The sequence below is a fragment of the Charadrius vociferus genome, unplaced genomic scaffold (genome assembly GCF_000708025.1).
Source record: "Charadrius vociferus isolate BGI_N301 unplaced genomic scaffold, ASM70802v2 scaffold67, whole genome shotgun sequence".
Classification (NCBI taxonomy): Eukaryota; Metazoa; Chordata; class Aves; order Charadriiformes; family Charadriidae; genus Charadrius; species Charadrius vociferus.
Genome location: NW_009649485.1, coordinates 3,088,788 through 3,110,189, shown reverse-complemented (window position 1 = coordinate 3,110,189; position 21,402 = coordinate 3,088,788). Strand labels below are relative to the sequence as shown.

General features: G+C 36.2%; 1 protein-coding gene across 1 annotated transcript in view; it reads left to right on the top strand.

The window, feature by feature from the left end:
* The window catches only part of ATG7 (autophagy related 7), a 104,683-nt gene that overhangs the window by 27,740 nt on the left and 55,541 nt on the right, over positions 1-21,402 (top strand). Inside the window, exons 16-17 of the mRNA XM_009889937.1 lie at positions 210-290; positions 17,449-17,571. Of these exons, the coding sequence (XP_009888239.1) occupies positions 210-290; positions 17,449-17,571 (204 nt within the window). The remainder of the gene's footprint in view (positions 1-209; positions 291-17,448; positions 17,572-21,402) is intronic.

Genomic DNA, 21,402 nt, shown 5'->3' with positions numbered 1-21,402 from the left:
AGTTGTGCCATTATTTGTATATAGAAAAACAGTAATACAGAGAGTATAAATTTACTACAGGTGCTGTTGCGGGTCACTGTGTTAGAACAGCATTACCCTAGTTATAGCCACTTTATCTTTTTATTGCATGTATGTTTCCACTTCATGTTGAATTTTAGAAATGTTTTTTGTAATGATAAAGTAGTATTGTAACTTTTTTCATCTTATAGATCCGTGGATTTTTATCAAGATTTGATAATGTTCTTCCAGTCAGCCTGGCATTTGATAAGTGCACAGCCTGTTCAACCAAAGTAAGTCTGGAGTTTCTCTGTGCTTTATTATCTATACAGAATGGTCTTGCTCTAGGTCAGTCTTGGGGTGCCGAGGACTGCTTTGTATTTGACATTTTCTGTTACTTCCTTAGGGCTTGGAATGTGCCTTCTTACTTCAGCTAAAATTCTTTTGTCCTCATACCCTTCTTTTTCAGCTGTTTTCCAAATTTCTTTGGGATCCCCTATTAGCATGCTGTCTCCACATAAAGGTTCTGGTCATAGCTAAAGAAACCAAGCAAAGATTAGGGCCAACACATTTCTGAAAAGTTTATGACATAAATACTGTCAATACCTTTTAGCTTTGTAGGAAGGAGTAAAATTGGTATTGGTTTTAGTTGTTTAAGAAATTATTTCCAATATCCAATGAATAAATATATCATTTTAGTTTTCTGGAACTTAGTATTGTTCGAATAAGCAAAGTTGTCTAGATTTCTGTTTTATGATACAAAACAAACATATAAAGAACACTTAAGAAAAAAAATACTTCCATAATATTGCTTTATCGAAAAGGCTCTCATTTTGATGCTAGCGTTGACAGTCTGAGTCACCTAATGGATTTACAGCTGTTGCTAGGATCTGGGCTGTGTCTTGCCAGAACACTAGGGCAGCCCACTAATGTGTCTGTGTGAGGCCGACTCTTCAGTCTTGGATTGCTTTCCTGTATTGTGGCCTTGAAAAGTTTTTTCTGGCAAGTTTTCTATGGCTATGTAGCGCAAGTTCAAGCAGTTTTGACTGGGATATCTCAAGATGAAGATTCAGAGATTTTGACTCATGATTTGGCCTGCTTGGGAGTGCTGTTAATTTAGTTCACTTTTGTGTTCCTTGGGACTTACTGCAAGAAGTTCTTTCCGTTCTTTTCACTGCACTTGTGCTTCTTTCAAACAGCTATCAAAAACTCTTGAGGCATTATCATTTTTGTTGAGGACTTGCACAATGTCGTCTTCTATAGTATTCCTGTTATTTCTCTAGGCTATCTGGGTACACTTGACAAGCTTTGAAGGACTGTTAATGTCCATTTTCTCCTCAAAAGTTGAAGCACTGAACTTAAAACTGCTGTTATTTTTAGACACACGTATCTACGGTCTTGAATAGCTGACAGCTCAGCAGTAGCTAAAAGTGATTATTTTCTCATCTTTTCCAGAAGTATGGTTTGCAGAAATTCTATATGTGTTAACTAAAGTATTTTGCTTCAAAAAAATACTTGTATTAGAAAAAAAAAAAGGGGGGGGGAGGTGGGACGGGACAGACACGACTTTATGATGGTGGAGCCTGAGAAGTTAAACTGTTAGAATCAGCTGTTTTCTTTTTTTTTTTTTCTTTTTATCTCCAATCCAGGACACACTGATATATAAAAACTTACATCGATGTAGATAAATTAAATGCAGGTATCATTTTTTTGGTTAGCAAATCATTTCCTCTTGGAGGTCATTTTAAGAGAGCCCTGTTTTACATAAACAGACTTGATGATTTAATAAAAACTGACTTGGATTTTAGCAGCTGTGCTATTCCCAGAGAGATCACTTTTCATGTGGTTTGGGTATTAAATTACTTCTGTGCTGAAAAGGTTGCTTCATTGGCGCACGTATTTCCTTACAGTAGAAACACAGCGTTTGTTTACTTTGCTAACTTTCTGTTTATTAGCATAAGAGTATGTCACCCTGTATTATCTGGAAATCTGATGCTAATACTTTGAAATGACAAATCCAATTACAATTTAATTGTAGTCTGTATGTTGGATGTTTTTTTTAATGCAGCGATTTAGCATAATTTCATCTTGATCTATGTCAGATTTACTGTAGATTCAAACTTTTAGCACAGGAGAGAAGTGGCTTTTCTGATATAATTGAATTTGCTGGTACCTTATTGATTTTCTTCTTTCTTATGTCAGCATTCTCTTTCTTGAGCTCTTGTCACTCTGTAACTCTTAAAACATAAAACTAATGGATTAGGAATTTTTAAAAAAATTCCACGACGTTCTTAAGCCATCTGGTACAGCTGGATGACTTAGGAGAAGCTGCTAATGATCTGCATGTTTAGGGATTAGGTTCCATTTCATTTTGACTCACAGTCATGACTTCATTTCTCTGTTTTTGAAGCTGAAGAGCCCAGACATCCAAGCAGCCAGCTATTCCTTACCCAGAATTGTCCTAAACAAGCTGCATGCCGGAGAAGCTTCCCACAGGCAATTGTTCAGGAATTTTGGGATGGTCGTAGCAGGAAACCAATCTATTTTTATTCTGGGCCAAATTTTCCTTGTATGATTTACCCCTCTGTCTTATTCTGGTTGTGCACAAGCATGTGCTGGAATGGAAAGTATCCTCTTTCAGCGCTAACGGCGCTGCACTGCCAGTTGAGTAGTAGGTCTGAGGAGCAGTGTCAGCTCTTCTGATGCACTTCCTCTTCCATGTCAAACTTGTTCTCTTACTGATAAGGGGCAGTCCAAGGTTCTTTAGTATAGATGTTTATTTGTAATAACTGTTTTATTTGCAGAACGAGAATGTTAAGCTTATTACTTACTATGCTAATTAAGCTCTCTGTTTAATTAAGCTCTCTCTAATATGCTCTCTGAGCATATTTTCTCATCATATTATGGTGAGAAGCTTTACAATCTGGTAGAAAAGTGGAGTGCTCCTGATCCTCTACTACCTGATCCTTGCAGGCAACTGGCTAAAGCCTTGAAACATGAATGTTAAAATATATATCTTTATTAATTCAAAACCGCCTGTGTTTATATTTTAATGAGAATAATGAAAATTTACCTGTTACTGCTCCTCCCTTCTCCTTGTGTGTCATGGAATGAACCAGGAGACCTCATAGATTCAGAGTTTAATGTCACAAAAGATCATTGTTACTAACCAACTTGGGTATACAGATGTCCCCTCTGTTTTTACATATAGCTTACAGATCATACATCCTCCAGAGTTCAGATTTATCATCCATGTTCTCAAAAGCTAGCTTATTTCCCAAAAGATATTTCTCTCCTTCCCCTACTGAAATTGTTCTGATGTGTAATTATATCCACTGTCAAATAAAAAAAAATAAATAAAAAAGCAGCATAAGTATCTCTACTCATTTTCAAGTTCTTTCTCAACTTTTTATTCAGTAGGCTGAAAAACTGAGCCGCTTAAGTCGTATTTCTTTAACCACTGAGTAATTTTACTGAATTACCTTTAAATGTTTGTGTTTCGTTGCATTTCATGAAGGGGTAGACACTAGGATCAGGGATAGCATTCTAGGCACTATGGTACAATTTGTGTTTTCAGTCAAGATATTTCCCTACCCTTGCAGATGTTTTCCCTTTTTAACATCCCAGGAATACATTAAACACTTTTGCTGTGACATTTACTAAGTGCCTGTGTTGCCTAAGTTATTTATGAGTGTTTCAGTTTTGAAATCTATCATCATGTAGACATAACAATGCTTTTATTGTTCTCATCTGCTTTGCATGCATTTTTAGTTCAAATGGTTCCAACGAGTTATGACAGTAACCTGCACTATTCAGTTATGTGCTGATTTTTTTTCAGTTGAGATAAATTTAATTTTGATTCCAGCAAGACCCTTCATATTTGCCCTAGCTGCACTGAGAAAAGACTTTTGTATTTGCTTTGTCCCAGTAAGAGCATATTGTAAGATCTGTCAGTGGAATTATACATTTCTCAATTCCAGTATTGTGTTGATGTTAAATACTAAAAAAGCTAACTCTTGCATAGCTTGCAGAAATGATGGAGGAAATGGGGAGAAATGCTTGTCCTTCAGGAATGAACACTGCAAAAATTTAAAAGAATGTTTAAAAAGAGTTATTTCTGTAGCTCTGCTGTAACATTAAGTTTATGTAACTGAGTCCATTTATACCTTTCCTTATTTCCTGAATTTACATATGTTAACATTTGACACTTCTATATACAGTGCAACCTCTGTATTAATATTGGATAGATTTCATTCAGACTTAAAGAACGCATCATTAATATACCTAGGCATATTTTTAACATACTGAGTTAAATGTCATACTTTTCTTTCTCTTAAGGTGGCATAGAAAGTTGCTTTATGATAAGTGACTTACAGAAATTTATCGCTTTTGATTTTCCTTTTTGAAAAAATGTCATTTTAACTGGGGGGAGCCGAGGGCAGAATTATGTTGCCCTTAACTTTTGAAATCTCAGGCAGTCTTTACCTCCTGGATACCAATTTTAAATTAAGTGAAAGAATGGAAATAATACATATTTTCAAAATTAGTCACGGTGAGGATCGTTTTACTTCTGGTTGCTCGAAAGATGTGCATTCTTGAAAATAATGCCTGGTCTTATTATTTCAAAAATACTGACAAGTCAACAAAATATTATGTTGAGTATCCCAAGTAGAAGGATACTAAAAGAAGGAAGCTGTGATGTGTACTAAGAATGCCACATCACGCACTAAAATATGATGGCCGTGGTTAGGTGACCATTATGATGGATTTTTGTTCCCTTAGGGGAGGAAATACATGATCAAGAATCCCAGAAATCTTAAAAGTAACATTAACTTTGAACATCCTATTTTGTGAATAGAGAAAAGGGTGTGGAATCAGCGGTGTTTTCAGTTCTGTGCATTGGGGAAGGTGGGGAGGTGTCTGTACAGACAGCATGGATATTTGAAAAATAGAACTTAAAATAAGAACACTGAAATCTAATCAGGTGGGAGAGAGCTCATTATCTCAGTCCTATCTCTAAAAAAAAAATATATACAGGATGTTAATGAAGGATGTGTAGTTTGGTGGAGAAGTTATGTTTTGTTACACCTTGCTTAGTCCATCATGATGGCTGGAAACATCATAGCTAATCCTTTGTGAAGGCAGTAGTGCCAAATAAACTGCCTTGCATCTAACAGCTCCGCAGTAAAGGCTGTAAACAGAAGGAAAGTGGGGAAAGATAGAACACGTCTATCTTCAACCTTAAATCATACCATTTACTAAAATTCAGAAAGCAAGTTGACATTCCCTTGTGTTAACACTGTTATGGATAGGTTGTAAGAGTTAAAAACGATGAAACTTTTGCACCAGTTATTCAGAGTCGTGGGTTGCAGGTTTATTGATGTCTAATAGATAGCATAGGTTGTTGGCACCAAACAGTCTCTCAAAGTCAACAGAAGAGAGTATTTTAAAAAAAAGAAACAAAACTTGATGTATCTTATGGTACTGAAGGGAACTACGGTTGTTTAAAAATTCAGTCAGATCACAGGAAGAACAGTTCAAAACTCTAACCAGTACTGCTGCTGGCAGCATTCACTTGTCCTTCCTTCCCCCAGACATGATGATTCTAAAAATCTTTAATGAACAATTGCTCTTAGACATTCCATTGTGTCTTCATTTCAATTTTTAACATATCTGTGAAATCACTTCTTAACCAGTTATTGTTTTGTTATCTTTTCTTCAACTAAGATAAATGTAGCAAGTATAAAAGAATTCAGGAGACCTTTTTTTTTTTTTTATCTTTTCAACTCCTCTCTCTTATTCTCTGCTGTAATTCAGTTGGAGTTACAGCAGGGACTAACTTCTTGCTGTTACTTACTGTTTCTCGTAAGGAGAAGAAACTAGTGTGCTTCTCCACAATAAAGCAGTAAGACATTATTCCATTTTAGCTTGTGTTGTTAATGTATTTACCTGTATTAAGAATTGACATGAATCTAACATAAAAAGTTAAAGATCAGTTTGTGTCTTGTGAGCCTAAACCACCCACCCAAATATTTTTCACATGGGTGAGCTTTGTTTTGCATTGAGGGCTCTGAGAGGAGGATGCAGTTTCAGAACTTCTAACTTGAGGATCAGTAAATGTTAGCCTCACAGAAGCTAGCAGCTGTATGTGCAGCATCAAAATGTTTGTTCTGAGTGTGGGTTTTGCAACTGTATTTAAATGTTGAAAACTGGAGGTCTGCAACTTTTGTGTTTTGCAAATCATTACGATTTGCAGTCTTGCCTTCATAGCACAAGGGAGCAGATAGCGAAGGTTTACTGCAAAGTGTTTTTGGGAGCCATTCTTCGGTATTTTGTTCTTTGCAGTGCAAGTTTTGAACTCCGCTGATTAAGAAGGTTTCTTAAGGGGGAGAGAGAAAGAGGAAGGGAGAAAAAAGAACAGAGAACATACAACTCTCTGAAACTTGTTCTATTCCCTCTTCCTTTTGCTCCAGAAAATCAGCAATTCTGTTGTTACTACTTTTGCTTTCAAAAAAGTAAAGTTGCTGGATTAAGAATCCCTTTCTAGTAATAAGAAACACACTTCTGCCCTTCAGAGAAGAAAACAAATGATTTTGTTATTCCATGTTTCTTTTATTTGGTAAATTTGTTAAGTGTTTCCTGATGTTTAAGTGAAATAGCATGCCGATTTATGCTGATGTGGCAGAGTACCATGTTAGATAGTAGAATCAAAGCTATGTTGCAGAGAATCCCAGACTTTGGTCCAAGCGGCATCTGGTGTGACTGACTGGTCCATGGTATTGGCTAGTTTACTCATCTCCAAGTTAAATAGCATTAAGAGAAGTAAAAATACGTTACGGTAGTTGTTCGGTGATCTTGAAAGGATGTAGAATATTATTCTAAGCAGTTGTAAGTGGGAGAGAATGGTTTATGAAAGCCATCTAAACAGAAATCTGTATTGTCTGAACTAAAAGAAAAAACAGAATTAGTTGAAGTCCTTAAGTGAAAATACTGCACTCATATAGTTTATGCACCATGAATGAAATGGATTTTCCCATTAACTGACTTTATAATACTGTTTTAAGGGGTGGAAGAAACCTGCCATTGTTAAAAACAATTGATTCATATTTCTGAGAGGTTTTATTTCCGTTGCATTTAAATTAAATTCTATGGGTCCTAGAGTTTTTTTGTTTCATTTTTTTCAATATTTCTTCTTCCTCCAATTCAATTACATTTTAACTACAATTAGTACAAAGTAAAGGTATATCAATCAGTAGGTAAGGGATAGCATCACCACAATTTTCTGGTATTGACTTCTTCAATATCTGTGTCTAGAATATCGTTTTCAATTATTTATTCTAATGGCAATTTAATACTGACTTGTCATCTCTCTGTGAAGCTGTTACAGCATTCCTTTTGTGTCAGTAACACCAGAACTGAACTAAAATACTTTGACTTAAAATATATATTCGCTGACAGACTCTCATATAAGAACTGCAAAAACAAAGTTGGAGAGTACTGAACTGGATAAAGACAAGGAACATAGTATAGTGATGGTGTGGTGATGATCTTCATCCTGCTGTCGCTGAATGTAGAAATAGTTCAAACCTAATTCTGTAGGTTTCCGTCCAGAACTCAAAAGGTCAGTTGTTCATTTTGCTGGATATGAGTAATTTGTAATTGTTCTTTTTACTTCCATAAAGTTTTTGTATACTTGCAACCTAATACCTTCTATTCCTTTATTTATTGTTTAGTTATTCCAACTGAATTCAGTGCGTATTCATCAAAGAAAATATAGACACAGTATACTTCATGCCTGCCATCTATGCCTGGATTTTTTATTTGTAAGCTAGGAATAACTTGAAAAAAAAAAAAAAAAGCTCACGTGTTCCTTGCTGGAACATATACAATTCTTTAATGTTAGCGACTATTAAAAAAGCCCTTTTATATGTTGACATATTTAGTGAGACAGAATACTTGTTCATATCAGTTATGTGCAAAGAGTGGTAATTGTCAACTATTAGAGTGTATATAAGAAAAACTAAAAAAAAAATAAACTAATTTGAAAAATTGGCAGGGTTACATAAAGGTTTAAGTCTAAATCCCATGAATGAAAATTTTTCGGCATGCAAGGTTATGGTCCAAAGCACTCTTGTATTGGTAATTTTGATAGATAAGTACTTCAGATTTATACCCTGCAGCACTGTGTGCATTTGAAAATTTCTGCCATAATTCTGCCTCTACATATTAAAAAGTAATGCCAACGTGCAGCAGTGAAAGAATGGAAATACATCCATGTTTCTGTATTCTATGATCAGGTCTTGTAACAGTTGTCTCAGGGAATTGAGTGATAATAGGAGAGTCTGATTATTTTTTTTCCCTAATCTTTATGCAAATGGAACTTGCTTTATTATAATCTCATATTTAAATTATGCTAAAATGTTATATTGTAATATTTAAATGATGTATAGTTTACTTGTGTTTCAGTTATATTATTAATCTCATGAGATTAAAGGGATGGGTGCTACCTATTTTCACAGGTAATTTTTTAATACCTTCCTATTTTTAACTATTGTAGTTTTTTCTTGTATGCTTTCCTGCATTCTTCTCATTGCTGTCTTTAACAGGAGTCTGTCTACATCTATACGTATTTTCTTTTGTTAAACTGAACAAATCATCAGCCTTCCTAAATTGGGCAACTGTTCTTTGGTTTACAAATGCCCATGTAGGCATTTTTGAGAAATTTAAGTTTAACCTTTATTCAGTTTTTCCACATTTTTACGGGGTTGCCTATATCTGTGTCTTTTGAAGAACTGCTGGTTTTTTTTTTCTTTGAGATTGGAAAAAAGTGAAGGAAATTGAATTTTAAAAGATGGTAAAATAACTGAAACTGATGAAATACAGTAAATATGTGTGGGTTTGGTGAAGAGGTTGTTGTTGCACCAGTGCTGCTTTGCATAGGTATTGTAGCACATCCAGAAAATAAAATCTTCTGCTCTGAAATAGTCTATAAAATATGTATTTTTAAGCTAGAGATTTGGATTTTGGAACTACTGAGCAGCCGCAATTTCTGCTTAAGGTAGTGATAGTTTTGGGGGGGTTAGTGTCTGACAGATCACGCCTTACTGTTGAACTGCTGATGGCAGGGGAGAGCTAAATGGAATAAATGACTTCATATCAGCACCCAGTCAGCACTGGCTTTTTGCTTGCTGAAGTCAACCCACCAAAGATGGACCACTTCAGTCTTTGGAGAATCGAATTGTATAGACAGCCAAAATGGTATTCAGCATAAGCCACTTGTTTTTCTGTGAGAATAATAATTTTCTTAGATGTTTGGGGAAGTGACCTGGCTTCACTCCCAGCATTAGGGATTGCCTGCGGAAAATGGATGCTGTTTCTGGCCTGTTTCTTTAAGGCAAAAATGAGAATTGTGCTATAGATGCCTGTCCCTGTATGTGGGTAACAAACATTATCCAGCCACAAATCGCCGATAACCTCAGATGTAACTGGGGAAAAAGAAGGGCTTTCTGCAGTTGCTGTACAAGAGATAGTGACTAATGCCAGTATGAACTGGAGCCAAAAATGTTGTAACTGCTGATGAGCTAATCAGCATAAATTTTGGACAGGAAGCAGAGTGGGGATAAATACAGTTGTAAATATCCGTCAAGTGTAAAATGTGGAGCGAGGAGGGATGGCTATTAGGGGACTGAAGGATATACCCATGTATTAAAAGAGGTCAGGACAGATGATCTAATGATATTGTCTACTTGAAAACTCTTTTATTCCTCCGTTCTCAATCTCGAAAATGGAGATGTTTATTTTCTTTTACTCTTCCTCTCTCTTTATCTCTTTCTTTTCAGTTCTGTTTACTAATACTTTCGGGGAGGGAATGCCTTAAACTTGTACACTGTCCAGTAGAAAGTCCTTATATTCACCGTAATCTGAAGATGCCATTATGTTTCAAATAGTTTGTGATAAATATTTTAGAAAGGAAAGAGTAGCTAAAATAAAAATCTCACAGTTTTGTCTGTTATTAATCTATCAATTCATATCAGGAAAAATGGTTACTTGTATATAAAACACATCAAGGTTATTTCAGAAAAGCTCAGAATGCATGCAGTTCCTGAGAACTTAATGTAGACAAGACCACGCTTAAACTGACATCTCTTAAATTTCTGAGAACTCTTTCTTCCTTTTCATTATTCAGAAGAAGAAACTGAAAAGTCCTAAGCTAAAAAAATCCTGAGACCTTTCAGGGCCTATTCTTCTAGTAAGTTAATACTCCGTTTTCTGTCCATTGCAATTCAAAATCAGTGTAGGTAATAGCAACAGACAAAACACATTTGTATCGCTGCATTCTGATCCTCAATTAAAATAGCGATCTCTTTCTTAAACGAATTTTCAGCACATCATACTTGGAGTAGTTAAGGTTTTATACTGGTTTGCTTTTGTATTTGATACAGACTATGGGAAGGTAAGGAGAAAATTGTGCATGCAGAGGGTGTTTTAATTATTTGGACATGAGCCAAAAATGATGCCATTTTGCCTTGTGGTTTATAAGCTTCCAATATTTTCAGAATAGCCTTCTTCAGCTTGCACCTGGAATGCAGCCTTCTTTAGAACTTTGTTTTATGATTGTGTTCTTAAAACTTAATTGTCTGTGAACGCACAGGTGTGTATGACCATTCATACACACATTAAGATAATACTTAAGAGTTATTATCAAAAGACGAAGTGTCTTTAAGAGTCATCTTTGTGCTAATGTAACATTGTAACTTCACTGTTCCTGTATCGTGAACTGAGACCTCAAAAATCATTATGTGATCTTCAGAAAGTTCAATTTTGTTGCATTCATTTTCATAGAGGTATTGCAAGATCGCCTTATTAGGCTTTTCTTTATGACTTTTTAGGACCGAATGGCAATAAAAATTGAGGACTTCATGAAAAGGCAAGAGTATAGGAGCTGAGGACTTTTTAAGGATACCAGAATTACGGGTCTCATGATAAAATTCTGAACGTTGTTTTAATAGCAGATACATTGAGCTTTGACAAGTTTAAAGGGCAAGACTTTTGCATGTCTCCCTTATTTTCCAAGCAGCTGTTGAAACAGAAGAGTCTCTGAAACGAGACGAGCTAAACAGGCATGCTCTGAAAAGCATGCTAACGTTCACAGTAGTTTTCTATTCATTCTGCATTGCCTGTGATAACTGTGCAAAAATATATGTAGGCCTGTAAAATGTATCAATAGTGCACTGAATTTTGTGATTTTTCTGGCTCTGAAATGTTTAGTGAAGTATCTTTCCCTTTTGATGGGAGGCGGGGTGGGGAGGGGGAGCCTTCTTTGTGCTGTCCTCTTTGAATGGAAAGCATTTAAAGACAGGAGGAGTGTAAAACATGCCGCCGGTACTGTTTTGGCGGTACGCTACCCGTATATCTTAGTGTAAACAAATCTGGTAGCATTAATTTCTTATTTTATTTTTCTTGGAAAGTAAACAACACTGTTTCGAGCTTTACAGATGTTATCTACTTAGAAAACAAAAAAGCCAAAACAAATGTAAAGACTGGTAAAAAGTTTAAAAATTATGTGACAGAAATGAGGCATAATGTGAGCCAATTTTACATCAATGGCCAGGCTGTTGGGATTAGGAGATTGGGGTTTGTATTTTTACGTAACCGTACATTAAATTCTATGCTATAAAGCAATCCTGGAGCCAGATTCTCTTTCTGAATGTCTTTCTACCCAGCAATTGAGACTTCTTTGTGAAGAATGCTTTTAAAAAGAATATAACACCAAGGCTGCACATCTGTTTCTCGTTTCAAAACAAGTTCTTCTACTCTAAACCTCTATTTTTTTTCCTCCTAACATGAGATTAGGGTTTTTTTCCTTCAGTAAGCGGACAAGAATAAAAAGATTGCTAATAAAGTGGGTTACTGTGTATCATTTACACAAAAGGCTTTAGCAATACATTAATTTGCCCCTGTTGTGATAATGTGCATCCACAGAGTCATTTGTTCTATTAAAATGCCATCCTGTGAAAAATCAGTTGTAGCTCTGGCTCTGTAACGTGGAGACTACAACCGAGATTATAGCGTCAGCCTGAGAGGAGATTTACGTGTGTCAGAAAAGAGTGTGGTTTTAAAATGTGGGTTCTGACGGTGTTTGTAACAGACATGAAATGCAGAAGGCATGCTGCTTTCCAATTCTCCTCTTAAGCTCTGTAAAGTGACCTGCAAGTGAGAAAAAGATAAGAGTTCCTTAATAAATCTCTGTTGCTCCAACTTGCCTTGCTGGGCAGAAGAATTATATCCTTCTGGTTCTTTTTGTTGCTGCTTTGAAGTTTTTTCTGCTTGAGAAAATTAATTGCTACATAGTGACATGTCACTGAATGACTGGATAGTGACACGTTTATTCCCAGAAAAAGTTTGTGAGGGATTTTTTACATCTGTGGTCAGATAGTAACTAATCTGAGATCAATAATAATAAAAATTATAGCATCTCTCAAGTATTTCTCCCCCTGTAAAGCTGTTATTCAGAATGATTGCATTGGTACCAAGTATGGTGTTAGCAGGAAAGAGAATTGTTAAGAACTGAAAAAGCAAACTCATGCCAACCATGGGCCTTTAGACTGCTGGACATGATTAAATAGGAGAAAATGTCCTTTCCACACAGCAACAAATTGGGCACTTATTAAATCTGGAAACATTTTTTAGAATTATTTTGTGCCTATTTGATGTCTAGACTGGCTTTATTCCTGATGACCTGCAGAGTATTGCTGTGTGGTCTCCTGGCATAGGAATTTGAGATGAGTTTTGTTTTGCCTCATGCTTTTTTCTTTTTGAGATACGTTCAGTGGCTGCTAAGCAAACGTATGCCACATTGCATTTATCAGAGGACAGCTCTTACTGAATTTGTGTACTAAAGGTTAGATATGGGCAAGTAAATGGTGTTCATCCTTCTCGTGGTATTTATCACCTTTCTTTAATCACCTGGGAAATGAAGTCCCTGAAGGTGACAAAATGTTCTTTCAATTGCTGCCTCTATTAAAAGGAATTCATTGTAGAGTATGCCTTTTTAGTGGCGCCACCTTTGCTCAGGCAGCAAACCGAGTGATGCTGCCAGGTCCTTCTTTGGCTCCCTGGTACATTGTTCTCTGGGCCATGTGGCTGGAACTTCTGTTTTAAAACTACTTAACAGATACTTCTATTCAGCAGGCTATTCCCATTATAAAAATCAAGTAATTATAATCAGCAAGTACACTTTTTTGATAAAGTTTTTCAGGGCTCTGTGGGTGCTAATACAATAAAAATATTCTGTATTGTTGTGGTTTAGGTTTTTTAAATACTGTGTCTCTATAGTCAGGTTTGTTACCCTAACCTCTAACCTAATTGTGCCATCGTAGTGCCGTGGCAAGTGTAGCAGTGTGACATGATCGAGTCTCTACAGGAGGAAAATAAATTTTTAAATCTCTCCATAATAGCGTGTTTCATCATATTAATATGTATCATTTCTACCTAACTTAAAAAAAAAAAGAAGCTAAAGTTCACTAGATCAAAAAATAATATACCTTCAACTTCTGGTTCTGTCATCTTGTTTTGTTAATGTTTTATTAATATTTTAAAAGACACTTAATAGGAGACTTCCGGTCTCTTCCATGCTAATCACAATACAAAGGGCACTTGGATTTAATAAAAATCCTTCCAGGTGATTCATCCAAAACTAACGTTAGACATTGTGGATGTCAGTGTGGTCATGCAGTCTGCTTTGTGCGAGTACATAAGAATTCATTTGTAGCTACGGCCGGGAATATAGAAAGGTTAAGCACATCTCTGAAATAAACCAGGGCAGTTTATGCAGAGCAGCCTGGCACGCTGAAGTAATGTACTTACTGAGGAAGCAATACCTGGAAATTTTCACTCGGGCTTGAGTCACAGTTCTTTGGAAACGGGGGTCAAGGCATAGTTAGCTGAGTAACAAAATCAACCAGATTTAAAGGCGATTTGATGGACTTCTTGTATATTATAAGGTTGCACTCAGTTCCCTGCTCTGTTCATAATATTTGCATCTCCTGAGGTAGTATACGTCTTTTAGCAATTTTAAACCTCTGGGAAGAGACCAAAATATCTTACGTTATTGTCCCTGCACTTCTTTGATATGCTGTTATATTTTAGAATAAGGCTATGGTTTCATTGTGATGGGCTGTATATTATTACAACATACCGTGAACTATAATCTGGCCTACATCACTAAAAAGATGTCTCATAAGCTCTGTATAGTGGTTCCAAGAAATTAAAGCAATAGCGACACATTTGATAATGCTGATAGCTTTGAGGATTATATACAGGCAGGGCTGTGAACGTAATCCAAGTTTATAAGTTGATGTCTGTATACAGAGTTTCACAAAGAGCCAGATGCAAGAGACTTCTGCACATCTGGTTGGCTTATTAGAATTTTGGAACACAGAATAGTCATTAAATGTATGTATATATCCGCAGTGCAATTTCACAATATATGTAATGAGTAATATTAGGAGGACACATCTCCAGTGGAATGCTGAAGTTGTCCAGTTCTCTGCACTGCACTGCGAACAGTCAGATGAGTTTCTCTTGGTGTGTTTATCTCAGGAATAAAAAACAATAAAACAATAAAAAACAAGAAAAACCCTAAGAAATGCTCCTAAGCATTTTTTTAATCTCTTTTTTTTTCTTCCCTGCTTTCTTTTTAAATTTCTGGTTATGTTTATGGGTCATTGCACAAACACATAAAAAACCCATGTATGGCAAAATAAGTCTTTGAAGTATGAAGAACAATTTCTCCAGATTTAGTAAGAGAACATGAAGTGCAATTTTTTTTATTTTAGAAGTGTAAAGTGTGGTCAAGAAGGTGCCAAATGTTTGTCATAGTCACCTACATCTATCTTCTTCCTCAGTGTTTCAGCTGTTTCTGTGTTTTTTTGAAACCTAAGTATCCAGTAGATTATTTTGCTACTAATTGAACATCTTGCATGACAATCTGAATGAAGATCCCAGTCTGTTTTTACCAGTAAACTTACAATTATGTCAGCTAAATATAAATGTATTTTTAAATGAGCTGGAATTCCTGTATGACTCTGCAAAAGCTCAGTGGATGTGTCGTGCTGAGGAATGCTGTTGGGCTGTGCAGGTTCCCACAGTTTTAAGATTTATCAATGCAAAGGTTATTTGAGACCTTTAGTAATTGTTAAACTAGAAAGGAGTAAGATTGTTAAGAATAAGTTGTGATTTTGGTTGAGTCAGATGAATTCATAATGAAACTATTTCCCCCCACTTATTTCCCCTCCTATTGCCCAAAGGAGGGCGAATGGCTTCTTTGGGGGTAGGGGCAGCTGGGGTTGTCTGTTCATTTTTAATCTCGCAATGAAGCTCACTTGGAAGAATTGCCTATTTCACAGTAGAACAATGACAGTTCTTCCAGGGTGTTTTTTTTTCTTATTTTCCAGAGGAAACGAATTCCACTGGTTATGGGGAACTTGTCTATCCAGTAAGAGTGGATATGTTTAAGGAGTATATAAGCTGAACAAATTCCTTTTACTGCTTCTGTTCCAAAATAAGGCTAGAGTATATACAGTGAAAGAAAGGTTGTCTACAGCCCCTGCAACAGCGCTCTGTATAAAAGAACTTTTTGTGTTCTACTTACACTTGTTCTGCAAGAACTATACCAGAGTAAGTTAAAAATGGAGATACACGGTACATGTAATTTGCACAGATAAGCTATAAGAAGACATGGATTGGCACAATATTGTGATTGGTTTGGAAATTTTTACATCAGAGAATGAAAAATCAGTTATTTCTTTGAGCACAGGAATCCCAGAGCCATAGCTTGATGGCTGATTTTGGTACTTTTCCTATGGCTGGACAGTTGCTTGTGGATTCTCTGGTGTTAGTTTTGGGCTTATGCTGGAGCTTTTTTTTCAAGGACAGCTGTACCCCGCTATCTGCAGAGGATGTGTTTCTAAAAAGTGTGATACGACAGCAATGCAATGTTGCTTGTAGAGAATGACACGGTAAAGAGGGACTCATGCAGGGACTCAAGACATGCACAGAGTTTAAATACACAGGAATAGCATATGTGGTTGGGAGGGCGAGAGGCAGGAGTAGATCATCAGAATCAGCATCTGGAAGAGGTGCTGGCTTTTACAGGTGCTGGGTGTTGGAAAGGATCATCATTCTGAAAAAATTTTTTTAATCTCTAAAAAAAAAAAAAAAAAAAAGAAGAAAAGCCATCTGTGAAACTGCCTGATCGTTAGCCCCTTTTTCTGTCCTTCACTCTTGAATTGATGTTGATTTATCTGAGGAAGGTGATGATTGAGATGAAGATGGAAGTGTTGAGAAAGGCAATGATAACTTTCACAGCGAAAGTTTTTTGGCAGGAATTCAGCTTCATAGATTAAGCCATTCTGTGGACTCTTCTGAAAGGCTTGTGTCTTCTCTATATGAGGTGATCCTGATGCTCCTTCCCCTGCCTCTCTGTCTTCAATGTCGTGTATACTGTTCCTTTGTATTAAAATATTGTGTGTTTCTGAAGTCCCTGCATCCATCTTAGTCTGCTACGTGAATTTCTGTAGAAGTTGCTTTGCAGTCTGTCTCATCTGCGAGACTGGTGACAGCAGAGCAGGACGTTAAAGGGTCAGTGGTAGAACTCAGAACAAAAATAGGAAAACAATGGGTACTGGGACTGCTCTCTCATAACTCTGTCGCATTTTCTTGCTACCTGCTTTCACAAAAGTTGTAGAATCATGTTCATCTGACATTTATCTTTTCTTTCCTCAGTCTCCATCTTACTTCATTGAAATCCATCTGCCAAATAGTTATTTGAGCTAAAGCTGCACGAAATAAAATTCTTCATGGTCAGGGGTTTGAGAGGAGCATAGGCTAAAACCTTCCTCACAGTTCTTGTAGGTGTCTATAAGATTCTCAAAATAAAAGATAAACTGGGGAAATTTAGAGTAGAAAAATGGAGAGTGCTTTAAGATACAATGGTCTCAGAACCATGAATCTCTGGAGACTGGGAGGATGTTGGACTTGGACACCGACTCGAAGAATTTTTCGGTCTGTCCCAGCACGGTTCTTTCCCTTAACTGATAGATTGGAACAGTCTTTTACTGTGCTTTGTGTAACTCAAATGCCCCTTTCATGACTTTGCAACTGAATTTTTTTTTCTTGCCATATCATCTGTCTTTTTATAAGCTTAAAAATACATTTAAACGAGGAAATTCTAAACCTCACTTCTCTTCGCTCTAACCTCCACCTTTCCCCACTATAGAAATTAAGTTGGGAGAAATGTTTTCTTTTCTCTGTATTTTTTACCTGTTTACACTGTACAGTCATTTTCTGAGTATTTGAAAGATTGTACTTCTGTTTTGTGAGCAAAATACAATGATGAATCACATTATGGGCATCTTATTTGAAATCCTTTTCTGTCTGTTTATTTGACAGGTCCTTGACCAATATGAACGAGAAGGGTTTAATTTCCTAGCTAAAGTTTTCAATTCTTCGCATTCCTTCTTAGAAGACTTGACAGGTCTAACTTTATTACACCAGGAGACACAGGCTGCTGAGGTAAGAAAATACAATTTGGATGTTAAGAATAACCAGGTGGCAGTAAGGCGTGCTTGGTTTTACATTCAGCTGTATAACCATGTGATTAAATGAATCGCTGATAGAATCAAGCAGTGGTATTTGATTTACAGGGTGATTTACACAAGCCGTGTGCATATTCCATCCAGCGAGAGAAGATGTGTCCTCTTAATGTCATAGAATAAGAAATATTGTTGGATGCGAGAGTTCGTTCTTTCTAAGATGGTGGGGTGCATGTCGACAGCCAGTTAGAAATGTGTAGCACTGTTACTATTCGTTTTATTGTGGTTGTATTTTGCCATATTACAGAAATATTTTAATGGACAGTTGTTGCTTGACAGTTCTGAATTTATATCAGGAAAGTTCCTGTCGTCTTTTAGGGTGTGTTTCACTGGCAGTATAAACTGTGGTTTGTGCAAGCATTGCAGGCGCTGTATACAAGTCCTGATAGTAGGTAGCCATGACGGCCCAGAGCCCAGTACGGGCTGACAACCACAGTATCTGCACAGGCTCCCAGGTAGGTTAGAGAGTCTCTTAGATTAATCGTCAGTTTTTATATCTCAGTTTTCAAGTATTTCTTTTAAAGAAAACAAGTGACTTGTGTTATGTGATATAAGGAATTCAGTTATCATTTTAGATCAATCTAAAATGTAATAACTGTAATGCATGATGGATTATAATATGGGGAAAACAATGATGTTTATTTGTTTAGTGACAAAAGTTGTAATGGGGAATGAAGCTGGGGTGCTTTAAAGGTCCCTTCCAACCCAAACTATTCTATGTTTCTGTGTTTTGTTCTTGGGGGAGATAACCATCTCTAAACAAGTTGTGATACTGAGTTTGTCTCATAAAAAATGAAATTAGTATCTGTCTTAATATTGTATTTTAATAATGTTTTGTAATCCTTACTGTGTCTGCAAATGTCTATATTGTTCTACATCTGTAATATAATTTTGGTGTAGTCGTATCACGTGGATATTTCCAAAGTTGGCTTTGAGAAGTGATTATTCAGTTACTGTAGCCTGTGTAAATGCTATAGCTGTTTTTTCAGCTGGAAATGGCTCAGCAGTGTTGCTTAATAAGGTTTGTGAGGATAATGATGACTTGGCTCTCTGTTTCATGTTTTAGCCTTTTAAAATAGTTGGAGCAGATACTAGAGACATTAAACTCTGAAATACCTGGTGCATTCTGTCAGCCTGGTGATACCTAGGAAAAACTTAAATATAAATGTGAGAGGGATCCAACAGAGGAAGACAAATACCCTCTAATGGGTGCTACTCATTAGCAGTAAGAGTGAGTGTAGTCTGATTGGCATACATGACTTTTTGGCTGCTAAGAAGTGTCAAAGTCTGCTAATGACAGAATTACAAACAGTTGCGATTGCCCTAGTTAGTAATCTATTATTTTGCAGATATTAATTAATAAATTTCTTTTGCAGCTTCAGAATGTATGCAGGTGTTTGTTTATAAAGTTTTAGATACTCTTTACAAAATGTAGAGTCTGGTGTGAGTTTATTGCAATTTACCGAAGTTCAAAGTTTAACATAAAAAACTTAAACCTCACTGTTGACTCCAGAGATTTTTGAAAGCACGCTAGTTTATGTGGTGGAATCATTGCTTGTAGGGGGGGAAAGCTGCTGTACAAAATATTTGCAAAGCTAATACATTCAAATTAGCCCAACTGCTATAGAATCAGTGACTTTTCTTGATTGCTTCCCTGTAGCATTGCTGTATTTTTGTATAAATCCATCTGTTTTGTCAGGGTTAAATTTTTTCATGGTCTTAATAAAGTTTCTCTTTATGAACGGTAAGGTCCAACAGGCAGATTATTTACAGATTCTGGAGCATGCTTGCTTTCTTTGGATTAAAAGACCTATTCTTTTGTTATGTTTTGCCACTGATGACTATGAAAAATAAAGAGGTGATTCTGTTGTCCTCCACTACTCCCTCACTACATAATCTGGGGCAGTTTTAAAAATTTTTAGGTGGACAATACAGTGCTTTTCGTATGTTTTCTGTTGAACTGTTCTTGTATTTTGAGCTCATTTTTCTCATATAGTGCAGTTGGTGCAATTTATATTGCTGAGTTTGAAGACTGCGAAATGGGTTTTCAGGTTTCTGGCTACTTTTGAGCTGCTTTTGGCAGAATGTATTCTCTAAAATGGAGGCATTAGATCTGTTAAGAGCTGTGCTCTGTAGGTTGATTTAAGATATTCTTGATACGTGGCGTTCTAAAAACTTCAAGAAAAATAGTGAGAGAGGTTTCATAGGACACATATGGCCTATTTTGGTAATTAGAATATTTGATTGTTCTGTTGAGAAGTTACTTGCCTTTCTGGAGTCAGACTCTTCAAACAGATTCTGTAGAAGGTTATTGGGTTTAGAGACCATAAAAATCGCTCCTAGTAACTGAAGATTTTGCTTTCTTCCTATCTAGTAAAATTTGACCAATGCTATTGCTCCACCATAATGAAAACAGACTTGTAAATTTGCATGTCATCCAACCTTAAATTTACTGCAGTGATGTCATAATTGTGTCGTAATTCCATTTATAAAAAACCCCACTGATATTAGGCTAATAAGCTTGCATCTGACAGGGAAACTACTCAATCTTTTTCTTTTTTTTAAAGGGTTGCTCTTAAAATGTTGATTCATTAAGAGCATTTAATTGAATGTTGTTCTCAGAATGATTTGTTGTGCTCAGAACCGGAGGTCTTGTCGTGCTGGTCTTATGCTTCATATTGCATCTTAAGTTAAATCACACAACCTTTTTTTTAATTCACGTAATAAATGCTTAGCTGCTTTTGTGCTGTGTGTATATATGTGCTTTAATGATCTAAATATTAAACTGATTTTTAAAAATTGCTTCTAAGTTATGAGTTGCTTAAAAGAGATTCTGGGTAAGTCATGCATGTTCCAGAAGAGTGACTATGTTAAATAGAGGGGGTTTGGGTGGCCTGAAGTTTCCCTGAAAACCTTACCCTGCGACACGCTTAGCACAGACTGCGTTTGCCCAGACTAAAGCAATACAATTTGCAGTAAGATATGGAAGACTTTTCACTTACTAAATATATTTTTTATTTCCATTGTTCGATTTCCTCTTCCAGTGCTGTACTGTTGACCTCGGTATTAATACCGTCTTGACATAGTTTACCTTATCTTTTTAAAATGACTGATAAGAATATCATCATAATTCAGTGTTCAACCAGAGTGGGAATATAACACAGATTTAGTTTGTGTTTTAAATTTGATACTAATTGCAGGGGTTTTAGTCAATAGAGCACATATTTCTTTAACATGAGATGCATCAGGAAATTATAAATGTTCTACATTACTTCCTTAGCATGAAAATTTACTCAGTAAATAATAAAATTAGCAAGTGCTTCTATTCTGTCCTGAAATGACGGTAAATTTCAGGCATCTGCTTTTTCTACATCTGGCTTTAATTTAGGTTCTGTGGAACATTTTTTGTTTTTTAATACCAGTTAGATATTTATGTACAGCTTCAGCAAGAGACTCTGATGACACACATGGCTTTGAAGGCCAGTAGAAGCTGTGGGAAACTCCCACATCAGCACTTAGACCTTGTTTCCACTGGATACAATTCACTTTGGGAGCTGCCCAAACTCATGTAAAAATTGCACTTACGTTTTCCAGATCACTTTGTCTCCTTACTCCTAAACTAAACATTTTAACTTGACACTTCTTCAATACGTAGTTGAGTGTAATAGCTGGGCTTAAACCAGAGAAAGCCTATGCATCTCTTGAATTATTAATCAGAAACTGGAGGCGTTGATTTGGAGACAGAACAACA